The sequence below is a fragment of the Dermochelys coriacea genome, chromosome 15 (assembly GCF_009764565.3).
Source record: "Dermochelys coriacea isolate rDerCor1 chromosome 15, rDerCor1.pri.v4, whole genome shotgun sequence".
Lineage (NCBI taxonomy): Eukaryota > Metazoa > Chordata > Testudines > Dermochelyidae > Dermochelys > Dermochelys coriacea.
In genome coordinates this window covers 18839311-18861778 of record NC_050082.1, presented here as the reverse complement: position 1 = coordinate 18861778, position 22468 = coordinate 18839311, and the positions used below count along the sequence as shown (strand labels likewise).

At 42.3% G+C, this 22468-nt stretch overlaps 1 protein-coding gene across 6 annotated transcripts in view; it reads right to left on the bottom strand.

The window, feature by feature from the left end:
- GALNT9 (polypeptide N-acetylgalactosaminyltransferase 9) overlaps positions 1 to 22468 on the bottom strand; it is a 327400-nt gene that overhangs the window by 22602 nt on the left and 282330 nt on the right. For 5 of the 6 annotated variants that reach the window (XM_043498205.1, XM_038373241.2, XM_038373244.2 and 2 more), the window contains 3 exons: positions 7077 to 7262; positions 4299 to 4436; positions 443 to 538 (listed from right to left, as the gene is read on the bottom strand). In XM_043498205.1, the coding sequence (XP_043354140.1) occupies positions 443 to 538; positions 4299 to 4436; positions 7077 to 7262 (420 nt within the window). Of the gene's footprint in view, positions 1 to 442; positions 539 to 4298; positions 4437 to 4509; positions 4582 to 7076; positions 7263 to 22468 lie in introns of all 6 variants that reach the window. The other variant, XM_043498204.1, reaches the window with a different exon arrangement.

Sequence of the window (22468 nt, the reverse complement as noted above, 5' to 3'; positions counted from 1 at the left end):
AGCCCAAGGTTAGACAGAGGCAGCAGGTCCAAACCCAACCTTGCCTATGATGAGTGGCTCATACTGCAGTCTGCCCAGGGCGCGGGGGCTAGCTGGTGACTGGCAGGACCCTACAAGGCGAGGTAGGGATAGTGGGTGGGGGGGTTCCCCTGGGAGGGGGAGACCCAGAACTGTGGGATACTGCCAGGGGGCAGCACCCAGTGAAAGGGGTATCGGGGTCCTGGGAGGGACACGGGAACCAGCAGCAAGGCGAGACACTGGCCTGAAGAAGGCGCTGCAGAGGCTGGTGACCTAATTCCCAGAGATGACCAGCAGACGGCGCTGCTGATGAGTCTGCGCCCGGTTACACCATCAAATCACTTTTTGTTTCCTCTGAAAGTTTCTTTGTTTAGGTCTAAGACTTTCCATCTCTTAATGATAACAAGAATTTTAGTTAATTTACCTGGGAGGACATTCCATGGCATGGATAGAGGATCGCTTTGTCATCATCTTCTGCTCCCTGGTCTAAACAATAGCCACTAGCTTTGCTGTTACGTACCTACAATGAGAGCAGAAAAAACAATTGCTTTAGGCACCGCTATCTATAATAAAAGCCCAGTTGACTGAAACTTTGTCGCTTTACAATTATCAAAGCAAACAGTATGTGAAGATTTCAGAGTAGTAGAAGTGTTAGTCTGTATTCGCAAAAAGAAAAGGAGTACTTGTGGCACCTTAGAGACTAACAAATTTATTTGAGCATAAGCTTTCATGAGCTGCAGCTCACTTCATCGGATGCATTCATGTATGTGAAGATGTTCAACATTTCTTTGAGGAAGGAAAACACTCTCATTCACCAGCACTGACACTTCATTAGTCCTTTCGTAGGACACTTGTAGAGACTTTGACCGTGAATTCCTTGTATGAAAAACACAGCTGCATTATCAAAATGTGCTACAATCTTGCCAAACTACCAACTTGGACCAGATCTGTATTTTCAAGTAATTGCACAAAGATCATAAACCACTAAAATTCACTGTAAAAGCCATAGGCCAAATCCTGCTCCAAGGTATGCTTGTGTAAATCTAGATTAATTATGTTGACTTCAGTAGATTTACACTGGAGTAAATAAGGGAAGAATTTATTTCTCTATGCTGAAAATACGACTAACTACACCGGAGTGTTTCTGACAGTAGAGCACTTTATTTGTTAGTGTAGGGTGTGTATACAAAGCAAAAGTATATATAATGAACCTCAGCTGAAGTAGGAACATATATGGTAAAGTATGGGAGCAATGTATTGTGTTTGGTGTATTGTCATGAGACAACACAATAATAATAATAATAAATAGTACTGGGAGAATTTGTAGAGGTTCAAAGGTTAGGTGCAGGTAATCAACTAAACCAGAAGTTCAGATACTTTCACAGACTATATGGGCTTTATCAGTCTGAAAAATCAGGGTGAAAATATGGTGAGATTTCAGATGTTTCTTCGTTCCTACTCAGGCTAGAAATATCACACAAGCAGCTTCTCTTATATTTTGGAACTGCCCGGAATCAAGGAGTGCAGATGAACATGAATATGTGACAAACACCTATTTTGATTTTACAAAGGAGTCATTTAACTGAACATCTTGAAACCATCAACAGTTCAGGTTTAGTTGAGAGAGTGAACACATTTTCAGGCATCCACATGTTATACAAATGACGGTGTAATTACTGCATAGATATAATAAATATCACACATAAAATACGAAAAACTCAGTAAATACTGATTACTACATGAAACATAACAGGCAATTTGGTGAGGGAATTAAGATATACCAGCAGTTAAGCTTCAGTAGGATTATTTTATGACGAAGATACTACACGGGGTAAAGAAGATGAAGACAGCTTTATGATGGGGCCTTAAAGATTGTGAATTGCGTCAATAAGAAATATATTTTTACTGCTGTGTCCATCTACTCAATACATTTATTTCCCCTAAACTCACTAAAGTCCAGAGACTACAGTGACCTCTCTTTCTCTAAGAAAATAACTAGAAGGGAAGATTTTCAATAACAAGTCATCCTTAGTGTCAATACGTATATTTACCTACGGTACATTTCAACACAGACACAAAGCTCCAGAGGAACTATGCCAATTTACATCTGCTAAATATCTGGCTTTGACTGTTTATCTTGATACATTTTAATAACTAAGATACTTGACCATCAAGCTTCCTGTTTAACTCAAGGACCTTCTATCTGATCACTCAATGGAAACAGACTTTGTTATAGTGAATGACTTGCTGAAAACCTGGTGTAATAGGCATGACTTGATAGTGCCAATGCGTTTCTCAGTTTATAACCTTCTTGGACCTGACGGTTGCTAATAGCTTATGTTGAATTTACTAAATGTCTTTTTTCATTTAGTGCCAGTGACTGTTATATTAAGATGCAAAGTGATATTACCCAATAAAATGTGCCCTTTGCATCAATATCTAAAGTGAATGACCTATTTTTATATGAGCTCAATCAAATGGCACAGGAAAGAAGAATGACCACATGAAAACTCATTCCCTTAGGATTTGAATTTACCGTCAGTAGGCAATTTCAGATTTTTTTTTACAAATTGCATGACAGTGAAGTTATTAGAACTTTGCATAATTTCAAGGCCATAAGTCATATAAGCCTTTTTTTTAAAATAGGAGATTATGCTATTTATATAGTTATTAAAACAAACAACATCAAAACCCCTACAGGTGAGCCTGAGCCACAGATGCACATCCAAGCTTTCCTAATTATCAGGGAGTTTTGGATCTTGGTTTTTGGATTGGCCACTGTAAATCAAAGGAATCAGACACGAAGTATGCGCATGGATCAAAACCTCTCTGAAGTTCTGATGTGTCTGGACACAGGAGTTTTGTTTGGGCTGATCTTTAAATATATCTGGCTAAAAAAAATTAGGTTATATTTTGCAAGATCTTATTCAGCACTAGTCTATGAGTGAGAGTGGGAAGAGGAGGAAAAGCAGAAGTTAATTGCAAACCAACTGTGATGTTTTTATCTACTTTGAGTCACATGTGTTGAGCATAAGACACACCCAACTGTAGCCTCCACTCATGCTCTCTCAAGGGTATCAGTTTTCCTCCGACCAGCAGGATTTTCAAAACTCAATGGGCAAAGTCATAGAACCACAGAATATCAGGGTTGGAAGGGACCTCAGGAGGTCATCTAGTCCAACCCCCTGCTCAAAGCAGGACCAATCCCCAACTAAATCATCCCATCCAGGGCTTTGTCAAGACCTTAAACACCTCAAAGGAAGGAGATTCCACCACCTCCCTAGGTAACCCATTCCAGTACTTCACAATCCTCTTAGTGAAAAAGTTTTTCCTAATATCCAACCTAAACCGCCCACACTGCAACTTGAGACCATTACTCCTCGTTCTGTCATCTGCTACCACTGAGAACAGTCTAGATCCATCCTCTTTGGAACCCCCTTTCAGGTAGTTGAAAGCAGTTATCAAATCCCCCCTCATTCTTCTCTTCTGCAGACTAAATAATCCCAGTTCTCTCAGCCTCTCCTCATAAGTCATGTGCTCCAGCCCCCTAATCATTTTTGTTGCCCTTTTCTGGACTCTTTCCAATTTTTCCACATCGTTCTTGTAGCGTGGGGCCCAAAACTGGACACAGTACTCCAGATGAGGCCTCACCAATGCCGAATAGAGGGGAATAATCACGTCCCTTGATCTGCTGGCATAAATTGGAGCTACTTATACAGCCCAAAATGCTGTTAGCCTTCTTGGCAACAAGGCACACTGTTGACTCATATCCAGCTTCTCGTCCACTGTAACCCCTAGGTCCTTTTCTGCAGAACTGCTGCCTAAATCAGTGTATTCCATTGCAAGATCATAGTGGGGTCCAAAGAGAGACCCCTTTCTTAGAGAATCCAGTGCCCATGCCACCCCCACTTATGCCAATTAATTTAGATTACTCTAGGCAGCTGAGCCAGTTAAAGACTTTTTGTTTTTGTTGTTCATGCTGGCCCATTTGGGACTAATTGCCTTGGATTTACATAATTGAGGCTGCTATACACCAAAAGAAAAACCAGGAATGTGCGACTCATTGTTCGTGACAGTGATTTAATCTGGTGCACTCCAATGAGAAGGGTAACATTGCTTACAGCCTACACTTTATAGACTGGATTAAAAGAGGTATGGGAAAGTTTGTGTTCCTGCTGTCAAGGCGATTTTAAATTGTACTGTGTCATCTTATGCCCACTAATTAAGATGAAAGGAATGCTCTAATGCAGTTATGATGTATTTTCAATGTCATACAGCACCTCTCCATAAGTGATTGTATTGTTGTAAACCCTCATTTCAGGATAGACGTTCTCCAGGTACCACTTAAAATTTCGGCACTGCAGTCGCTGTCGTAGAGCTATTCTTTCTGAAACATCTCCGAAGTCAACTCCCGGGTTCTGCAAAGCAGGAATATAGCAGAGAAATCCCATCATATTGACTTTACAGTTGTTTTCTTTACTTGAAACCAACCTGGAATTTCTTTTGTTTGGAAGCTACATTTCCGCCTTTCCTTTGTAAGTAACTACTTATTGTACAGCTGGCCTGGACAATAGAGAATGGCAAAAGAAGAAAAACGAACAAAGAAACAAACAAAAAACAAAGTAAAAACAACATTTAAAAAACTGAGATTATTGGCACATAGAGCTGTGCTAAATGTTTGCAATGAAACTTCAATGTAATTGCCCTGGTTACAGATTTTGTTACAAACTCAGGGGCTAATTCTGATCTAAGGGTCTGTCTACACTGTAGCCGGGAGTGTGAAATGCAGCTTGTATAGACGTACCCATGCTAACTCGCTGAAAATAGCAATGAGGGTGTGGCAATCTATGCCACCGCATCCTCTCTGCTATATTAAAGCTAACTTGAGTACATCTACATGAGCTTCAAATCACACCCCTGGCTGCAGTGCAGACACACCCTATAGGTACGTCTTCACTGCAATGTAAGCTCAGGGTTAGTAGAAATAGAGTTAGCAGATCCTGGGTTTGTTAAGATAGGGCTTTAGCATCTACACTCATTTGTAACCACAGGTTAGGAACTGCAGAACCCTGGGTCCTAACCTGGGGCTCCAGCATCTACATTGCATTATGCAGGCCTGAGTCCAACCACCGCCCAAAACATGGCTGCTCTAGCCCTTTGTTCGTGTTTCAGTGTGGGAAAACTTGACTGTCTGCCCAACCTGACTGTCCAGAGGACAAAGAAAGTCAGCCCGTGGTATTGTGGAATACTTTGTGGCAGACTCCAAGAGCATGAGTCCAGTGGGGCTACACCCACACTGTAAAGCAACAGGGCTTGAACCCTGGGTCCCAGTTTGACTCAGGCTCAGACTCTCCAACCCCCACGCCACCTGGGGTTCTGGAACCCTAATTCCAAGCCCAAGGTTAGTGCAATTTGTGTTAGGCTTGAGCTTGAGTTCAAATCCTGGGCTTACATTGCAATGTAGAAATACCCTAAATCATTGATTCTCCACCTGCGGCCCAATAAGCACACAGCTGCAGCCCATGTGACATCCTCAGGGCCATACAGGTAGTATTGGATGTGGCCCACAACCTAAATAGGTTGAGAACCACTGCCCTAAATTATACCAATTTTACACAGAATTACAATGGGGTGCTGTCGACTGATAGGGCAGGCGTTAGCAATGCTACTATCTACTTTACTGGCAAAGAGCACTCACTGTTCTACAATTAAGCAACCCATCATCTCATTCACTGTCATTTCAATTGAAAGTGAAGCTTAGTATGACAAACAGACAGGCTTTGCAGCTCCCTGTATTATTGTGTCTGTCCTATGTAAGCTATGGTCCTATAGTGTATGGATTATTGGCTGGTGGTGTTGGTGCAACACACTCAATGCTTCACGTGGAGATGAATAGGGTAGATAGTTCTTGTTGATGGAGCGGGGAGGTTTTTACTCCTCTAACACCCATATGATCTAGTCCTATAGCTAACGAGAGTACACTAAGTTTTGTTTAATGCCCCAGTGCAATAGAGCTGTAAAACAGCAGCATTCTAACTTTTTTCAAGAACGAATGGGGGTTTTATGACCTACATTTTATCAATCATTTTCTCTGATGGAAACTAAGTTTTAATGTCCCAGGCTTATTGCTGGTTTTATGTCCTGCCAATATAGATGCGTCTGTTTTTTTCAAAGCACTGCTTTATGGCTTCAGTGCAGAAAACTGCATCAAAAAGTAATCTCTGAGAAATTTAAGGAAATCATATTTTGGCATAATGTTTATTTAAATGTGTCTCTCTCTCTCTCTTTTTTTTTTTTTACTCTCAGCATTCATTTGTGGAAACCATCAAGCAAACAAATTTAGCGGTTTCTTTTTTCTCTTCCCAGCAGAAGTCTAAGAGCCCTTTCCAAAGGATGCAAACCCGACCACAGTGGGTTTAAAGGAAAATGTTTATTGATGCACATATTTACATCATTCCCACACCAAGATCAGGACCCAATTGTGCTAGGTGCTATATATACATATAGCAAGAGATAGAACGTGCCTACACTATCGTGACCAAACACCAAACTACAAAGCTAGACCGTTTGGGCCTGATTCTCCCATCCATTATACCAATGGTGAGCTCCACTGAATCACTCCATCATAAACTGGTGTAAACGGAGTGGAGAATCAGGCTCAGCATGTTTATTTGTATCACGCACCATGACATTTATTTGTAGACATTTCGGGGTGCTTATCTGTGTAATATTTGAGTATCTCAAAGATGAATGATGTCATCATAAATGAATGACTTCCTCCCAGGAATCAAATTAGCCCAGTTCTCTGTGTTAGGATTAGGTCATAAATGTGGGTCACTGCTCATCAGTGTGCAACTGAATTTATTCTGGGGAAACAAATTAAGATGACAGAGTTCTTTGTTTTGAATATTTGCTGCTATGAAAGTGCTCTTCCTCCCAGCCTCAGTCAATAGGTGATGGATTTAGTAGTATCACCCAGCACAGACAGAGGTAACTTAGATCAGATATCCATAGTTCTCTGCCTCCATTTACTCAATTATAGCATGTTCTCCACTTACTGTCATTGGGATGTTCCATGCCATGTAAACATGTGACTTGAAGTCATCCATCCAGACCTCAGCAGCCCGCAGGGCATTGCGCTTTGCATAGTAATCAATGTCATTGTTGTAAGGTTTCTTTGTGCGTTCAATGTGGGCAACTCTTGAGCAAGGTAACACTTCCATGCTTCCTCCGCACTGCCAGACCTGTGCGAGAGTTGGAGGATAAAACAAACCATGAAACAAGAACTTTTTCCTTGAAAACAGGCTGATATGACTGTTTATGGTAAGATATTGTACAGCGGGTGATACATCAGCCTCTGATGACTTGAGATAGAGTTACTGCTCTTTGAGCCCTTAGGCAAAGCAGCAATTGCATGAGAAACCCTGACACCTGGATGTTAGGCACTGGATTCAGGTGGTGTAAACTGACACAGGTCCACTGAAGCTAGCTGAGGATCTAACTGTGGCTGTCATATTCCATTTCATGGGCTGCGTGCTTGTGTACACGGGCTTATTTCCTGCACCAAATTTCCAAATAAACTAATTAATTGCTAATAGCTCAGGTATGCCCATTTCTGAAAGAAGCTATGTGATGCCTGTGCAGTGGGCATGGAACATATCACATGGGACATTCAGCACTGGAGCCTGTAGGCGCTTGAAGATTACCCTTCAGTTAGAAAGAAATTATGTGCATGAGAAATGTAAACAGAAAACAAGTGGTACACCATATTCAGCTTCCCATTATACAAAACACATGCTTTCCCTTTGAAAGTCAGGATATTCTTCCTTTTTAAAATTTGCCCGAGAACAATCCTGCCCAACCCCCTGGGTATGTAAGGCTACCATGGCCACACTGTTCCTTTTAGGTGCTAGCTTGAGCTGTGACAGGAATTACATCACTCAGATGCTGTATAGACATTCCTTTGGGCTACAAGCCTGCACAAGAGAGTGAGGGTGAGACTACGTGGACTGCATAGACTTTAGGTTTCATTATGTAAGTGAGCAGGTGCTCCAGGAGAATGTGGGCAAGAGGACTGGGGAATGGACAGAGCCCTGGACAATGCAATACACATAATGTCATAATCTGCTGCTGGTATAAACCAGCGGTAAATTCCCTCTGTCCCCTGACAAAGCCAGGGGGAAGCAGAATGGGAGCTGTGTCAGAGGCGTCTCACTAGTCACAGTGCCTCCTAGCGTTATCCCAGTGCTGGTGCAGCTTATGCATCTCAACTTGCACCTGAAGTCTCAGTCCAGCCCTAAGGAAACAAGAGATCTTAAAATATAAGCAAGAGTCCATAGCTTCCCAAGGCCACATATTGCTGAGAATAACAGCTCATTTTCCATACAAGTTGGACTCCATGAAAAGACAAAGGATTTGTACCCTACACATAGCATGCCTTTTCAGAAAGAAAGACAAATTACTTGGAGAATGGCAGCTAAAATTCTGTTCCTTTACACTGCTTTTTTTTAAAATACTTCGTTAGTAAATATTTATTTTTTGCCCTACTAGTTGTTGACTATTAAATCACTGGCCATAGAAATTTGCATTTGATAAATGAAACACACTGAAAAACACACTGCTCATAAATTTGGACTGACATACGCCTAGAACTTCCACTGTGAAAGGAAAGTGCACCCCTGCCCTCAAAAAAGGGAAATGAGCAATACTCTTCAGTGTATTGTTATTTGTCCTACCCGGCTTGGGATCCAGCCATGTAATATACTGTGCATTTTTCTTTCTCTTGCTATGGTTAATGACCTTGTAATTTTTATTTATATATTTTGATACCAAGGGCAAATATGTTATCTGAGTGGCAGATTTATTTCCCTCTATCAGTGATGCTTAGGCAAAAGAGAGAAACTAAAAGATACTAAACCACAGCATTACGAGAAACCATTTAGCTCATCTATAAATCCAACACAAGTAGTTATTTTCTGGTGATGAATTCTCCCCAGATGAAATCCACAGGGGACCTGGACACCTCATATTGAAGAAAACAGCACCAGAAAAATATTGCCTCAGGGTACAGAACGCTCACCCTGTTGAACATGCTGTGTGTTGCTTAGCAGACAGTGCAAATTTGCACGATTAGCCCATCTGCAAGCACTCAGATTACTTTACATTTCATTCCTGTCCCCTCTCTTCTGCCATCCTCTAAACAGGAATGAGGTATCTGTTGAAAATGAAGCACAAGAATCCTTTGTGAGCTGTGATCAATGATGCCAGGAAGTGGAACATTTTAGTGTATGAAACAGACAAGATAGTTCTGAGCTACTGCCACTCAGATCAGCTGGTCAATTCTCTATGGAGGGCACACCCCTTAAAATGTCCTCGAGTACGAGGAATATCCCATATTCATTCCCACATCTTATAAGACTTAGCACTTACACAGCAGTTTTCACACAGAGCTCTTGAAATGCCTTATTCAGGTGAGTAAACATCAATATCCTCATTTCACAGATGGGGAACCAGAGATGCATAGAGTCTAAGGTCCACACTTTCCAGATTGGTCACTAATTCTGGATTCTTCCATTTCTAGGTGTCCATTTTAAAACACGTAGGACCTGGTTTTCATAGGTGATGAGAACCCACAATACCAAGTGATGTTTCTAGCACCAGGAGCCTAGCCATGCTCTTTGCTCATTTAATGGGAAATGCCAAAGTGGATATCTTCTTCAAGACTATTGAACACAAGACCCAACCTGGCTCTTTTTCTCCCCAATGTGATTTAACATGGCCCAGATGTGGCACAATGCTCTTTGCTGTTTAAAAAAAAAAAAGACAGACATATACAACAGGAAAGTATTCTGCAATGAGCCACCCTGGTTCACATATTGAGAGCTGCCCAGCTGTAGCACTGGAACAAGCAGGACAGGGAAGGTACAAGAGAGATGGTAACAAACTAAGGCATTTAGCTAACCATTTGTTCTTGAAACAATGCCTCGGATTGCCCCAGATGTGAGAAACAGCTGTGTGTTTTATTCTGTTCTGTAGAAGTTCTTGTACTGGGCTCATCATTGTCATATCTACCAGCAGGGGAACCTTAGACTTTCCAGGTTGTTCTGTGGAGATGAGAGTGAGAGTGTTGTTATTCCACAGGAGGAGAGACGAGAGGCTCAGGCTTCTCAAGTCTGCATGTCTTCCGACAATTGCCAGAGGCCAGGGCCAACCAGACTAGTTCTGGGACTCCTGTCTCATCTGCCTGGCAGCATGTCTCCATCATCAGTCACCCCCGCACCCCACCACGTACTTGGTGGCCCATAATAAATAAGTGTGTTTTATTTCAAAACTAGCTCATTGGGAATGTGGCAATTAATTGTCCAAAAAGAAAAGGAGTACTTGTGGCACCTTAGAGACTAACAAATTTATTAGAGCATAAGCTTTCGTGAGCTACAGCTCACTTCATCGGATGCATTTGGTGGAAAAAACAGAGGAGAGATTTATATACACACACACAGAGAACATGAAACAATGGGTTTATCATACACACTGTAAGGAGAGTGATCACTTAAGATAAGCCATCACCCACAGCAGGGGGGGGAAAGGAGGAAAACCTTCCATGGTGACAAGCAGGTAGGCTAATTCCAGCAGTTAACAAGAATATCAGAGGAACAGTGGGGGGGTGGGGTGCGGGGGAGAAATACCATGGGGAAATAGTTTTACTTTGTGTAATGACTCATCCATTCCCAGTCTCTATTCAAGCCTAAGTTAATTGTATCCAGTTTGCAAATTAATTCCAATTCAGCAGTCTCTCGTTGGAGTCTGTTTTTGAAGCTTTTTTGTTGAAGTATAGCCACTCTTAGGTCTGTGATCGAGTGACCAGAGAGATTGAAGTGTTCTCCAACTGGTTTTTGAATGTTATAATTCTTGACGTCTGATTTGTGTCCATTCATTCTTTTACGTAGAGACTGTCCAGTTTGGCCAATGTACATGGCAGAGGGGCATTGCTGGCACATGATGGCATATATCACATTGGTAGATGCGCAGGTGAACGAGCCTCTGATAGTGTGGCTGATGTGATTAGGCCCTATGATGGTATCCCCTGAATAGATATGTGGACAGAGTTGGCAACGGGCTTTGTTGCAAGGATAGATAGAGTGGAAATCTGTCAACTTCATGAAAAAACTCGCACAGATACAGACAGACATCATCTTCCTCTCCAAATGCAAACAGATGGACATCATACCGAAAGGACTGAAGGTAAAAAATCCATTACAATCTACATACCACACAGACTATGCTGACAGCTTGTGCCACACACTCTCAAGGAAACTGCGGAACCACCTGATTAACATCCTCTACAGCAAACAGGGAAAGATTAAGAATGAGCTCTCAAAACTGGATACTCTCATAAAGAACCAACCTTCCACACAAACTTCCTCGTGGCTGGACTTTACAAAAACTAGACAAGCCATTTACAAAACACACTTTGATTCTCTACAAAAGAAAAAGGACACTAAGCTATCTAAACTACTATATGCCACAAGGGGCCACAACAATGGTTCCCGTAACCCACCCAGCAATATTGTTAATCTATCCAACTATACTCTTAGCCCAGCGGAAGAATCTGTCCTATCTCGGGGCCTCTCCTTTTGCCCCTCCACCCCCACGAACATGATACAGTTCTGTGGTGACCTAGAATCCTATTTTCGACGTCTCAGACTCAAGGAATATTTCCAACACACCTCTGACCAACATATTAACCCACAGAGACCTTCCTGCCAACACTACAAAAAGAAGGATTCTAGGTGGACTCCTCCTGAAGGTCGAAACAGCAGCCTGGATTTCTACATAGACTGCTTCCGCCGACGTGCACGAGCTGAAATTGTGGAAAAGCAGCATCGCTTACCCCATAACCTCAGCCATGCAGAACACAGTGCCATCCACAGCCTCAGAAACAACTCTGACATCATAATCAAAAAGGCTGACAAAGGAGGTGCTGTCGTCATCATGAATAGGTCGGAGTATGAACAAGAGGCTACTAGGCAGCTCTCCAACACCACTTTCTACAAGCCATTACCCTCTGATCCCACTGAGAGTTACCAAAAGAAACTACAGCATTTGCTCAAGAAACTCCCTGAAAAAGCACAAGAACAAATCCGCACAGACACACCCCTGGAGCCCCGACCTGGGGTATTCTATCTGCTACCCAAGATCCATAAACTTGGAAATCCTGGACGCCCCATCATCTCAGGCATTGGCACCCTGACAGCAGGATTGTCTGGCTATGTAGACTCCCTCCTCAGGCCCTTCGTTACCAGCACTCCCAGCTATCTTCGAGACACCACCGATTTCCTGAGGAAACTACAGTCCATTGGTGATCTTCCTAAAAACACCATCCTAGCCACTATGGATGTAGAAGCCCTCTACACCAACATTCCACACAAAGATGGACTACAAGCCGTCAGGAACAGTATCCCCGATACTGTCACGGCTAACCTGGTGGCAGAACTTTGTGACTTTGTCCTGACCCATAACTATTTCACATTTGGTGACAATGTATACCTTCAAATCAGCGGCACTGCGATGGGTACCCGCATGGCCCCACAGTATGCCAACATTTTTATGGCTGACTTAGAACAACGCTTCCTCAGCTCTCGTCCCCTAATGCCCCTACTCTACTTGCGCTACATTGATGACATCTTCATCATCTGGACCCATGGAAAAGAAGCTCTTGAGGAATTCCACCATGATTTCAACAATTTCCATCCCACCATCAACCTCAGCCTGGACCAGTCCACACAAGAGATCCACTTCCTGGACACTACGGTGCTAATAAGCGATGGTCACATAAACACCACCCTATATCGGAAACCTACTGACCGCTATTCCTACCTACATGCCTCTAGCTTTCATCCAGATCATACCACTCGATCCATTGTCTACAGCCAAGCGCTACGATATAACCGCATTTGCTCCAACCCCTCAGACAGAGACAAACACCTACAAGATCTCTATCATGCATTCCTACAACTACAATACCCACCTGCTGAAGTGAAGAAACAGATTGACAGAGCCAGAAGAGTACCCAGAAGTCACCTACTACAGGACAGGCCCAACAAAGAAAACAACAGAACGCCACTAGCCATCACCTTCAGCCCCCAACAAAAACCTCTCCAACGCATCATCAAGGATCTACAACCTATCCTGAAGGACGAGCCATCGCTCTCTCAGATCTTGGGAGATAGACCAGTCCTTGCTTACAGACAGCCCCCCAATCTGAAGCAAATACTCACCAGCAACCACACACCACACAACAGACCCACTAACCCAGGAACCTATCCTTGCAACAAAGCCCGTTGCCAACTCTGTCCACATATCTATTCAGGGGATACCATCATAGGGCCTAATCACATCAGCCACACTATCAGAGGCTCGTTCACCTGCGCATCTACCAATGTGATATATGCCATCATGTGCCAGCAATGCCCCTCTGCCATGTACATTGGCCAAACTGGACAGTCTCTACGTAAAAGAATGAATGGACACAAATCAGACGTCAAGAATTATAACATTCAAAAACCAGTTGGAGAACACTTCAATCTCTCTGGTCACTCGATCACAGACCTAAGAGTGGCTATACTTCAACAAAAAAGCTTCAAAAACAGACTCCAACGAGAGACTGCTGAATTGGAATTAATTTGCAAACTGGATACAATTAACTTAGGCTTGAATAGAGACTGGGAATGGATGAGTCATTACACAAAGTAAAACTATTTCCCCATGGTATTTCTCCCTCCCACCCCACCCCCCACTGTTCCTCTGATATTCTTGTTAACTGCTGGAATTAGCCTACCTGCTTGTCACCATGGAAGGTTTTCCTCCTTTCCCCCCCCTGCTGTGGGTGATGGCTTATCTTAAGTGATCACTCTCCTTACAGTGTGTATGATAAACCCATTGTTTCATGTTCTCTGTGTGTGTGTATATAAATCTCTCCTCTGTTTTTTCCACCAAATGCATCCGATGAAGTGAGCTGTAGCTCACGAAAGCTTATGCTCTAATAAATTTGTTAGTCTCTAAGGTGCCACAAGTACTCCTTTTCTTTTTGCGAATACAGACTAACACGGCTGCTACTCTGAAACCTGTAATTAATTGTCCAGCTCACTCAAGTGTCCCATTGGAAGCTGGTGTGTCAGTCAAACTCCGCCTTAGAGCTTTTGTACTCACTGATGGAAGCCAATTCCTATGTAGTAAATCCTGTTGCCACGTAGAAAGAGGACAATGTCTAGATGCTCTCAAACACCGCAGCTCAGAGCTATTTCCAATACTGCCATGCCGCGCTGGGTGATTGTTAATGTTCAGAAACATCCCGGGGTTTAGAACGCAACTGAATAACTTGCCACCAGGGTGATCCCAATTTTGAAGTGACTTTTACAAAATTACAGTATTGCTCTACAGAGACCTAATTCTCTTTAAATTGAAATGTGTCCTATGTTGTCGTCAGCCATTCAGCCCTTGGAGACCCACTTTCTGAAAACATTTGTCCATTGAGTAGTGTGTGAAATGATTTGTTTTACCTCAGAAAATTAGAGTGGAATCCAAATGCTTTATGACCACTCTTGTGTGTGTGTTTAAAAGCACTGAGGGAAGGAGTTCACCTGCATTTCAAAAACAACTGGGGTTGGAGATTATTCCTACACCCACGCTCCAATAAGTGCTCTCATGACATGGTTTTGTACTGTCAACACAGCTATACAGGAGTCATCCATTTGGCAGGTGTGGTTATGGTAGAAGAAGAAAAGTCAGTCTGCCGTCAGTTTGGATGTGTGTTTGCAACTTCTACTGACTTTCTGCAAGGCCCAGCAGGTCTCAAATCCAGATTTGCAGAGCTGCTAGGCAGCAAATACCTCCACACTGCTGTAACCAGGTCATCTTCCACTACTCCTGTCACACTGTGGACACAGACCACAGGAAGTCCCACTTCAAGGGGTCTAACAGGCAGAAGTCTCGTTGGCTCCCTACTCTATATAAACCCAAGAGGCATTTGAGGACATGTCCAGGCATCAGTGTAGGTCTCCTGCCACGACCATTCCTGCTTTCTGCTCTTGAACTCAGTTTTGACCGTGGTTTAATTTGGACCTTGCCTCCTGACCCAGATCCTGAAACCTGACTCAGATGCTGATCCTTAGTATTGTCCCCAGCCTGGAACTTGACCATGAACTTCTCCATTATTCTTGGCTTCGTGTTTGACCCTGCTCTGACCCTCGGTCCTGGCTGCCCTTGCCAGGACTCTGATACTTTCATACGAATTGTAACTGCATAGCCAGGGATATAGTTGGAAGTATGAAAACCCAGTCTAGAAAGGAAGTCTATAATAAAAAATAGAAAGCTGTATCCTGCTTTGAAGTTCTGCAGCTCAGATATGTCACTGTTCAGGAAGAAATTAAAATAAAAAGCAAACCCCTCCATTAATAAAACCTTTCACTCAAGGCAACCGCAGAGGAAGAAGTATCCAGAATGCTTGGCATTAGAGCAGGTGTTCAACTTTGTGATGGATTTGCTTCCAAGTAATCACCCTTCACTGAGGATTTACATTGCCTCTACAGAAGCACACACATTTATTGGAAGCTGAGGCACAAATTTATTAAAACAAAGCTCCAACCATTTTTGTTTCGCCCAACTCATCAAGCTGAAAGTTTAAGGTTTCTCCAAGCACTTCTCACCTAGACCCAAGCAGGGGATCCCTTTAAAGACACTGCTGATTCTGCTGATTCTGCTGCTAGCAGCAGTCACTGTACTAAAGAAAGCACCCTATAGGCATTTGGGACACTGTTGTACGGGAACCTCAGAGTGTGGGCCACATTCAGTTGCATTTATACAGATGATTTATGCCTGATTTACACTAGTGTCAAATATCAGTATATTGTACTGGGACTAATTAACCTTGGCATCATACTGTGGATGCCAAAGAGACTTCGGCATGAAACAAGGTCAGGCCTTTTATGCATAATAATTTCCAACCTGCTTTAAGACTAGTTTAACAAACACTAATTTAACTTTTCAACCGTCTTCCCGTTTGCTGAATTCCTTTCCCAGTAAGCCTGGGAATGTCACATGAGCCCTGAAGAACAGATTTGATATTCCATCTGATCTTTGTAGATATTAAAGATTCCTTGGTACTTTTTGTAAATCCTGATGTCGTTAGCCATAATTTGCCTTTAACTCCATGGCTGCATTGTACTGTGCCTTATTATATAAAGCTCCATCCTAAAGAAAAGGGTGATATTAGTATAGAAAATCCCAAGCAGTCATGTCAGCAAGCAGTGATGCTAGCAGTGCCTGGACAGGAATAGACATTCTATTCTGTCCCTTTCAGGATACTGACCTAGATGTTTTACTGGTGGACTGCACACCAGTTTCATAGGCCCATGGATCCACCTCCTTGTGACTTCAGCCCCTCAGCACCAGGCTATTTCCATGTATTGCCCTCCTGCCCACACACCTTGTGAAGGTTTTTTCCTTATTTCCTCCCCACCCCTCTCCTAGTGAAAGAAGGCTCTTTATCTCCCAGGGAGACTCAGACAAACTGAAACAAGCCAAATATAAGATCATCCGAGACTTGCTGTTTCCCATTCATTTCAACTATACAAGTCTACATTCTGCCACGAGGTGTGCCTGCTTGAGATAGTACAATCAAGAACACTTCCAGGCCCACTGCTAGCAGCTATTTTCAGCTTCTCCTGTGCCAGGGGATCCAGCGCACTGGAGGGGATCCCTTTTTAAAAGGGATAATGATTGTCCCAATCACTATTTCTTTCATGGAGTAGGTAAGAGATTGGAGGAAGCCAGCTTTGGATTGCACACCCCGCAGCAGGTTCCTTCTTCTCAGTCTTATCCTATTGATGATGACAATAATACTTTGCACCAGAGGGTAGCTGTGTTAGTCTGTATCCACAAAAACAAAAAGGAGTCCGGTGACATGTTAAAGACTAAAGGTTAAAATAAATCTGTTAGTCTTTAAGGTGCCACCGGACTCCTTGTTGTTTTAATAATACTTTGCACTTCTATAGCTATTTCCATCCGTGTCAGCACTTCACAAAGGTGGATGATCAGCACCTCTGAAAACTAGGCATTTAAGCCATAACCTGCTAGAGTTGGACTGCTTGATATTTTATTCAAATGGTTCTTAACTCCACCTAAATAATGCATACCACAGACAATAATGTAGGGAGCCTTTCACTGAATGCCAGACTTTCACTTTTCTACATGGCACATGAAACCAACAGATCAGACAGTGGAGTTTTTAGTAGTGCTCAGACATCACACGTTTTATGATATCCCAGCATGGGAATTCTTAAAAGCCAGTGATCTGAGTTTTACTTACATTTTCAAAGTAAAGCCTCTCTGAGATCTAATGTTTTCTACCTGTGATGTTTTGAATTCAATTTATCAAAGCGATTTCAAAAGAAATTCAGGAAGGCAACGGAAAGGAAAAAAAATACATCCCTCGCTAGGTACCAGAAGGAATCTATTTAACCATCAGCAGCACAAAACAGCAGAAAATAAATTGGCCCAGCCTTGCAAACAAGTGGAGGAAACTGAAAATCAAGTTAGTATTGCTCTGGAAGACTGTAATGTTTCCACTAACCTTATTCAGGCTCTAGAGGTGGTGGAATCACTTCGTAATGATTAAGATGACTTGGAAAATAGGAGCCTGCACTCTAGTCTATAATTTCTTGGTGTTTGTCAGCAGTGGACATCCTCTGGGCTCCAGCCCCTGCAACTCATCCAAGGAAGTCACCAACTACAGCTAGAGGTGCCGGTGGCGTCAATCTATCTTATATGGCCCCCATTACAGTCATGTCTGAACACCTGTTCCCATTCTCTCTCCCTCTCTGGTCCTCCACTGAAGCAGGTCACTTGCAACTGCTCCTCTAGTCCCCAGAAACAAGAAATGCCTCCAAACCCTTGCACCAATTCCTCTGGAGCATCCTGGGACCTGACACTTCCTTTAAAGCAGAGATGGAACAAGAATAGAGTGGGACTACCGTTAGTCTTTGGGGCTCATGGAGATCAGGAGGCCCTCTCAGAATGACTAATTGTGGGGTCCCTGGTATGAAAGTCATCATGAGCTCTGCCTGGAAGAAACTGGCAACACCTGAAGGCTAGGAAGGTAGGGACACAGTAGCCAGGCAATCATGGGGTGCAATTACAGGTCATGTGGACATGCCTGAGCTAGCTTTAATCTAGCTGACTTGTTACCAGAGGCGCATGGACTATAGAACTCCACCTGGAACCAGGCTGCCAGCCCACGCTGAACACCAGGATGCCATGGATTCATTGCTCTGGTACCCAAGATAGCCAGGTTAAAACTAACTTAGGTCTGTCTACACAAGCTGCAATCACACCCTATGACTGCAGTATAGACGCACCCACAAGTAACAGTTACATTCCCATCAGATCTATTTGGCCCTTTTCCAACTCCCTTTAAAATTTTGTCTAAAATAAAAACCCAAGCACACAGCAAACTGTATGACACTGAAACAAAAGCCACAGGAATATTCCTAACCAGGCAAGGCAAAGTTTCACTGTTTGCAAGAGAAGAAGAAATCTTCAGGATCGAAACATGCAGAAGAACCATATGACTCATTTCTGATTCTCGCATGACATGGAATGTGAAAGACTAACACAATGGGCATTCTCCCAAGGAAAGTGAAAAAACACGCCAGCACCATCTCCTATTGCCATCCAAACACAGAACAATACTGATTTAAGCTGTTCCCCAGTTCTTTAAGGATGTAGCCCAGCATTTGGTCATACTAGAAACATTTTTAACAGGCATTACATTGATGTAATACATTACAGTAGGATTATATTTCTTGGTTTGCCAGTTACTTTCTAGGACCATAGGACTGGAAAGGACCTTTTGGGTCATCGAGTCTGGTCCCAGCTATCACAGGCAACTCCACCATATAAACCTGTTCATAGACTTGTCAAGCTCCATCTTAGAATTTACACCCATTTGTCCTTGTGCTAACATTGTCCTTTAGCTTAAAAAGCTCTTTTCCCTCTTTGATGTTCACCCCTCTGATGTGTTTAGAGAGAGCAATCACATCCCCTCTCCGATTTGGTGTTGCTAAACTGAACAAGCCAAATTCTTTTAATCTCCTCTCATAAATTAGGATCTCTATTCCCCTGATCATCCTAGTAGCCTTTCTACCAAGGACTAACATTGTTTGCTGGTGTTAGAGGATGCCATAACGTTAACTTGATCTTAAATATTTCTTTTTTTCTTTGAACCTACTCAGAGAATTAGCCTGAAAAAAGAGAGAGAGAGACAGCTAATATTATGCAATTTAGTGCATTATGGTATATCTCTACTTTTGTCATTGGGATTGTAACATACTGTGGCAATTATTTAATTGCAGTTGCCCTAAAACTGGTTGATCTTAATAGATTTTTTTCCTCCCTGTGTTGTCAGTCCTGACTTCAGCATTCCGTATTTAATTAGGTAACTTAGAAAAGGGCCCTCTTGCCTTTCATTTGTTCATATATGAAGCTATTTGTAGTCAGGAAGCTTTTATAATAAAATATATTATGTGATCAGATTAATCATATGATCTCATTTAAGGTCCCGGATCACACTTTTATGATTGTCTCTAATACCCACCATAATTATGGTTTAAAAAAATGCCTCTTGAAATATCTTGTGCTATTTACACAGTGCACTCAAGAGGCAAAGATCTTTCCATTTTGGCAAAACAGTTACACTGGAAAAGATCACATTTACCTACAGAAAATTATACTCAACTGAAAGAAGGAAAGAGACACTTTTCTGGATCTAGAGATTCTAGCTAAGATTACAGGGCACAATTCTTGCTGGTGCCTGAAAACGTGATATGATCCCAAAGAAGGACTAGAAAAACAACTTCAATTATCACCTGTATTTTGATTGACAAAGACTACACATGCACCCTTTCTAAGAGTACCTTGCTAAGTGGTTGCATAGCTGTATATCTATAAACATGTGGACCACACCATTGTTACTTCCCTCTAAAATATTAGCCATGGAGAATATACAGAAGCATTTCTCTGCCTCTTTTTATAGGAAGCCAATTTTAGGTGGTTGTCTTCCATTTCGAGTGCCTGCAGCTTTTCACTGTTCTTCTGGCATGGAGAATTTGTGCAGCTTAATTTGACTCATACAACTTAGATCAGATGAGATGGGCAGATTCAGTATTTTGAAATTCTTAATACATGCCCAGCTCCTATTGTTTCTCTCCTGAACACATCCCAAACAATTCTTGGCAATAGGCTGAGTGTTCTGAACACAAAAGTAAGGGCTTTATCTGCATTTTGTTTTACACCCTCTCACAGAATCCTCTAACCTGGGGCCTGATTCAAGGGTTACAGCTCATGCCCTTAGCAACCCACTACTGTTAAAAGATGGAATGCTTCTTTATTTACAGAAGCCTAGAATTCATTGCATAGATACTAGGATTTCCTTAAGCATTTGTTAGAATTCTATTGGATTGTTTTTAACCAATCTAATGTATCCTTAGGACCCTTCTCCAGAAAATATTTATTGCTGTGTTGGTCCTTGAGAAAGAATCAGTGACATAGATAATGGAATCACAATGTTCATCCAATAAAAGGGATCACACATTTTCTAACTTCTCCACTGGCTCTGCACCAGGAATTTTATGGGATGTCCTTCATATACTCTTTTAGAGTTAGAGCAGGATCTCATAGTAATTAAAGATTCAGATATCACAGTATTGAGGAGGAGAAGGACTTCTGTTAACCCTCTTACAGAAGAAGAATATGCAAGTATGCTGAAATCTAAATATTTCCTGGAGAAACTTGCACTAAGCAATCGTCATACTGCAAAGCTAAGTTTTACAAGTGGAGAGATAAATCAGGTAAATTAATAGTCTGGCTGCTATGGGAGGGAGAAGATAAGGCATAAAATATTAAAAATGACCCATATACTTTAACTACTAATCTGACCTCCACAAACTCATGTTTTGCACAATTTTACAAAGGGCATGATATCTTTGACTGGAACATGTCTGGGGATGAAACTGATGTTTTTATGAGTGGACTAGAATCCCTTCCATAAAGAAAACCCCATCTCTTTCAGATGCAATGATTTACTTTGGAAGAGGGGGTGTGTGTGTGTGTGTGTGTAAAAATCATGAAACCTTCATGAAATGAGTATAGAATAATATTGCACAAAGCAATCACATAAGACACTAAGTAAACATCCAAACTAAGATGGTTCAGCAATTATTAGTAGCTTAGAGGGTAGCTCATGTATTACTGTAGTGGTAACTGGTTATAACGAATACCTCCTTTGATCAGTTCACTTTCTAATGAGCTGCTGAGGTTGTTTTGTTCTGTGGCAGAACATAGAAGGCAGTAAGTAGGAGATTGAAGTGGTGGTCAGGTGCAACTTGAGAGTCATATTCAAAGACAGACTGCAGTCTGTTAGGAATGTCAGAAAAGATTAAGCAGATCTATCATTTCCAATAGAAATTGGACCCTCCCTTTGCCAGAAGCATGGAAACATCAGGAGAAAGCCTGTAGCCCCTTCCCAACCTTGCAGCTATAGGATGCAGATGGCTCAAATGAACAACCTGATCCTGGGGAACTCTATCACCTACCCCTATTGGATTAAGGCTTCCTAGATCCCAGTTCTACCTTTATGTGGTGAGTCAGTTCTGGGACGCCTTGTCCAATAGCGGGGCCAAGCAGTGAGATCTCCAAGTACCTGGCTGACATAACGCCATACACCTGCTGGGTCCTGCAGCTGTAGTGTTGAGGGGGCAGTGGCCCAATCCTTCCTCTGAAGATTTTGTGTACCTGGCAGACATCCTGGCACCAGGTCCCATTAAAAAGGGAAGATGGGGAAAATAACCAGTCAGTCACCCCAAGAAGGCAATAAGGGGACCCTTCCAAATGATACCTAAAATGCGAGCAATGAGTGCAATTGGGGCATGGGCATAGAGAGGAAATGATGGGTCTCCCAAGGGTGAGTTTTCAGTCTTCAAAGACTTGCTGTTCTTAGGGAATGAATACAAGCTACCAGCCCTAAAATGCTGTAGCATAAACAGCTCCCATCATGTGTGGGGCACACAATCAGCAACTCTTAAAGGATTTTTTTTCCCCCTGGTGAGGCCTTTTGGCAATTTGAGAAGAAAAATCTAGCAAGGTAGAGTGGAAGTCTACACACATGTATAAAAATGGGCCCCAATTTGAGATATGCCCTAAATAATTTGGTCTGGAAGTTCCTAATATCTCCCTCTTCCAAGCTGTACTGATGCCTGGAGACAAATGTCACTTTCTCACTGCAGATGTTCTCTTTCAGTCTCTTTGTCTTTCAGAACTGTTGTTGGTTCTGATAACTCCCAAAGTTTTTCTCTTGCACACTATAAATGCAATTATCTCATATTTAAATAAGTAATTA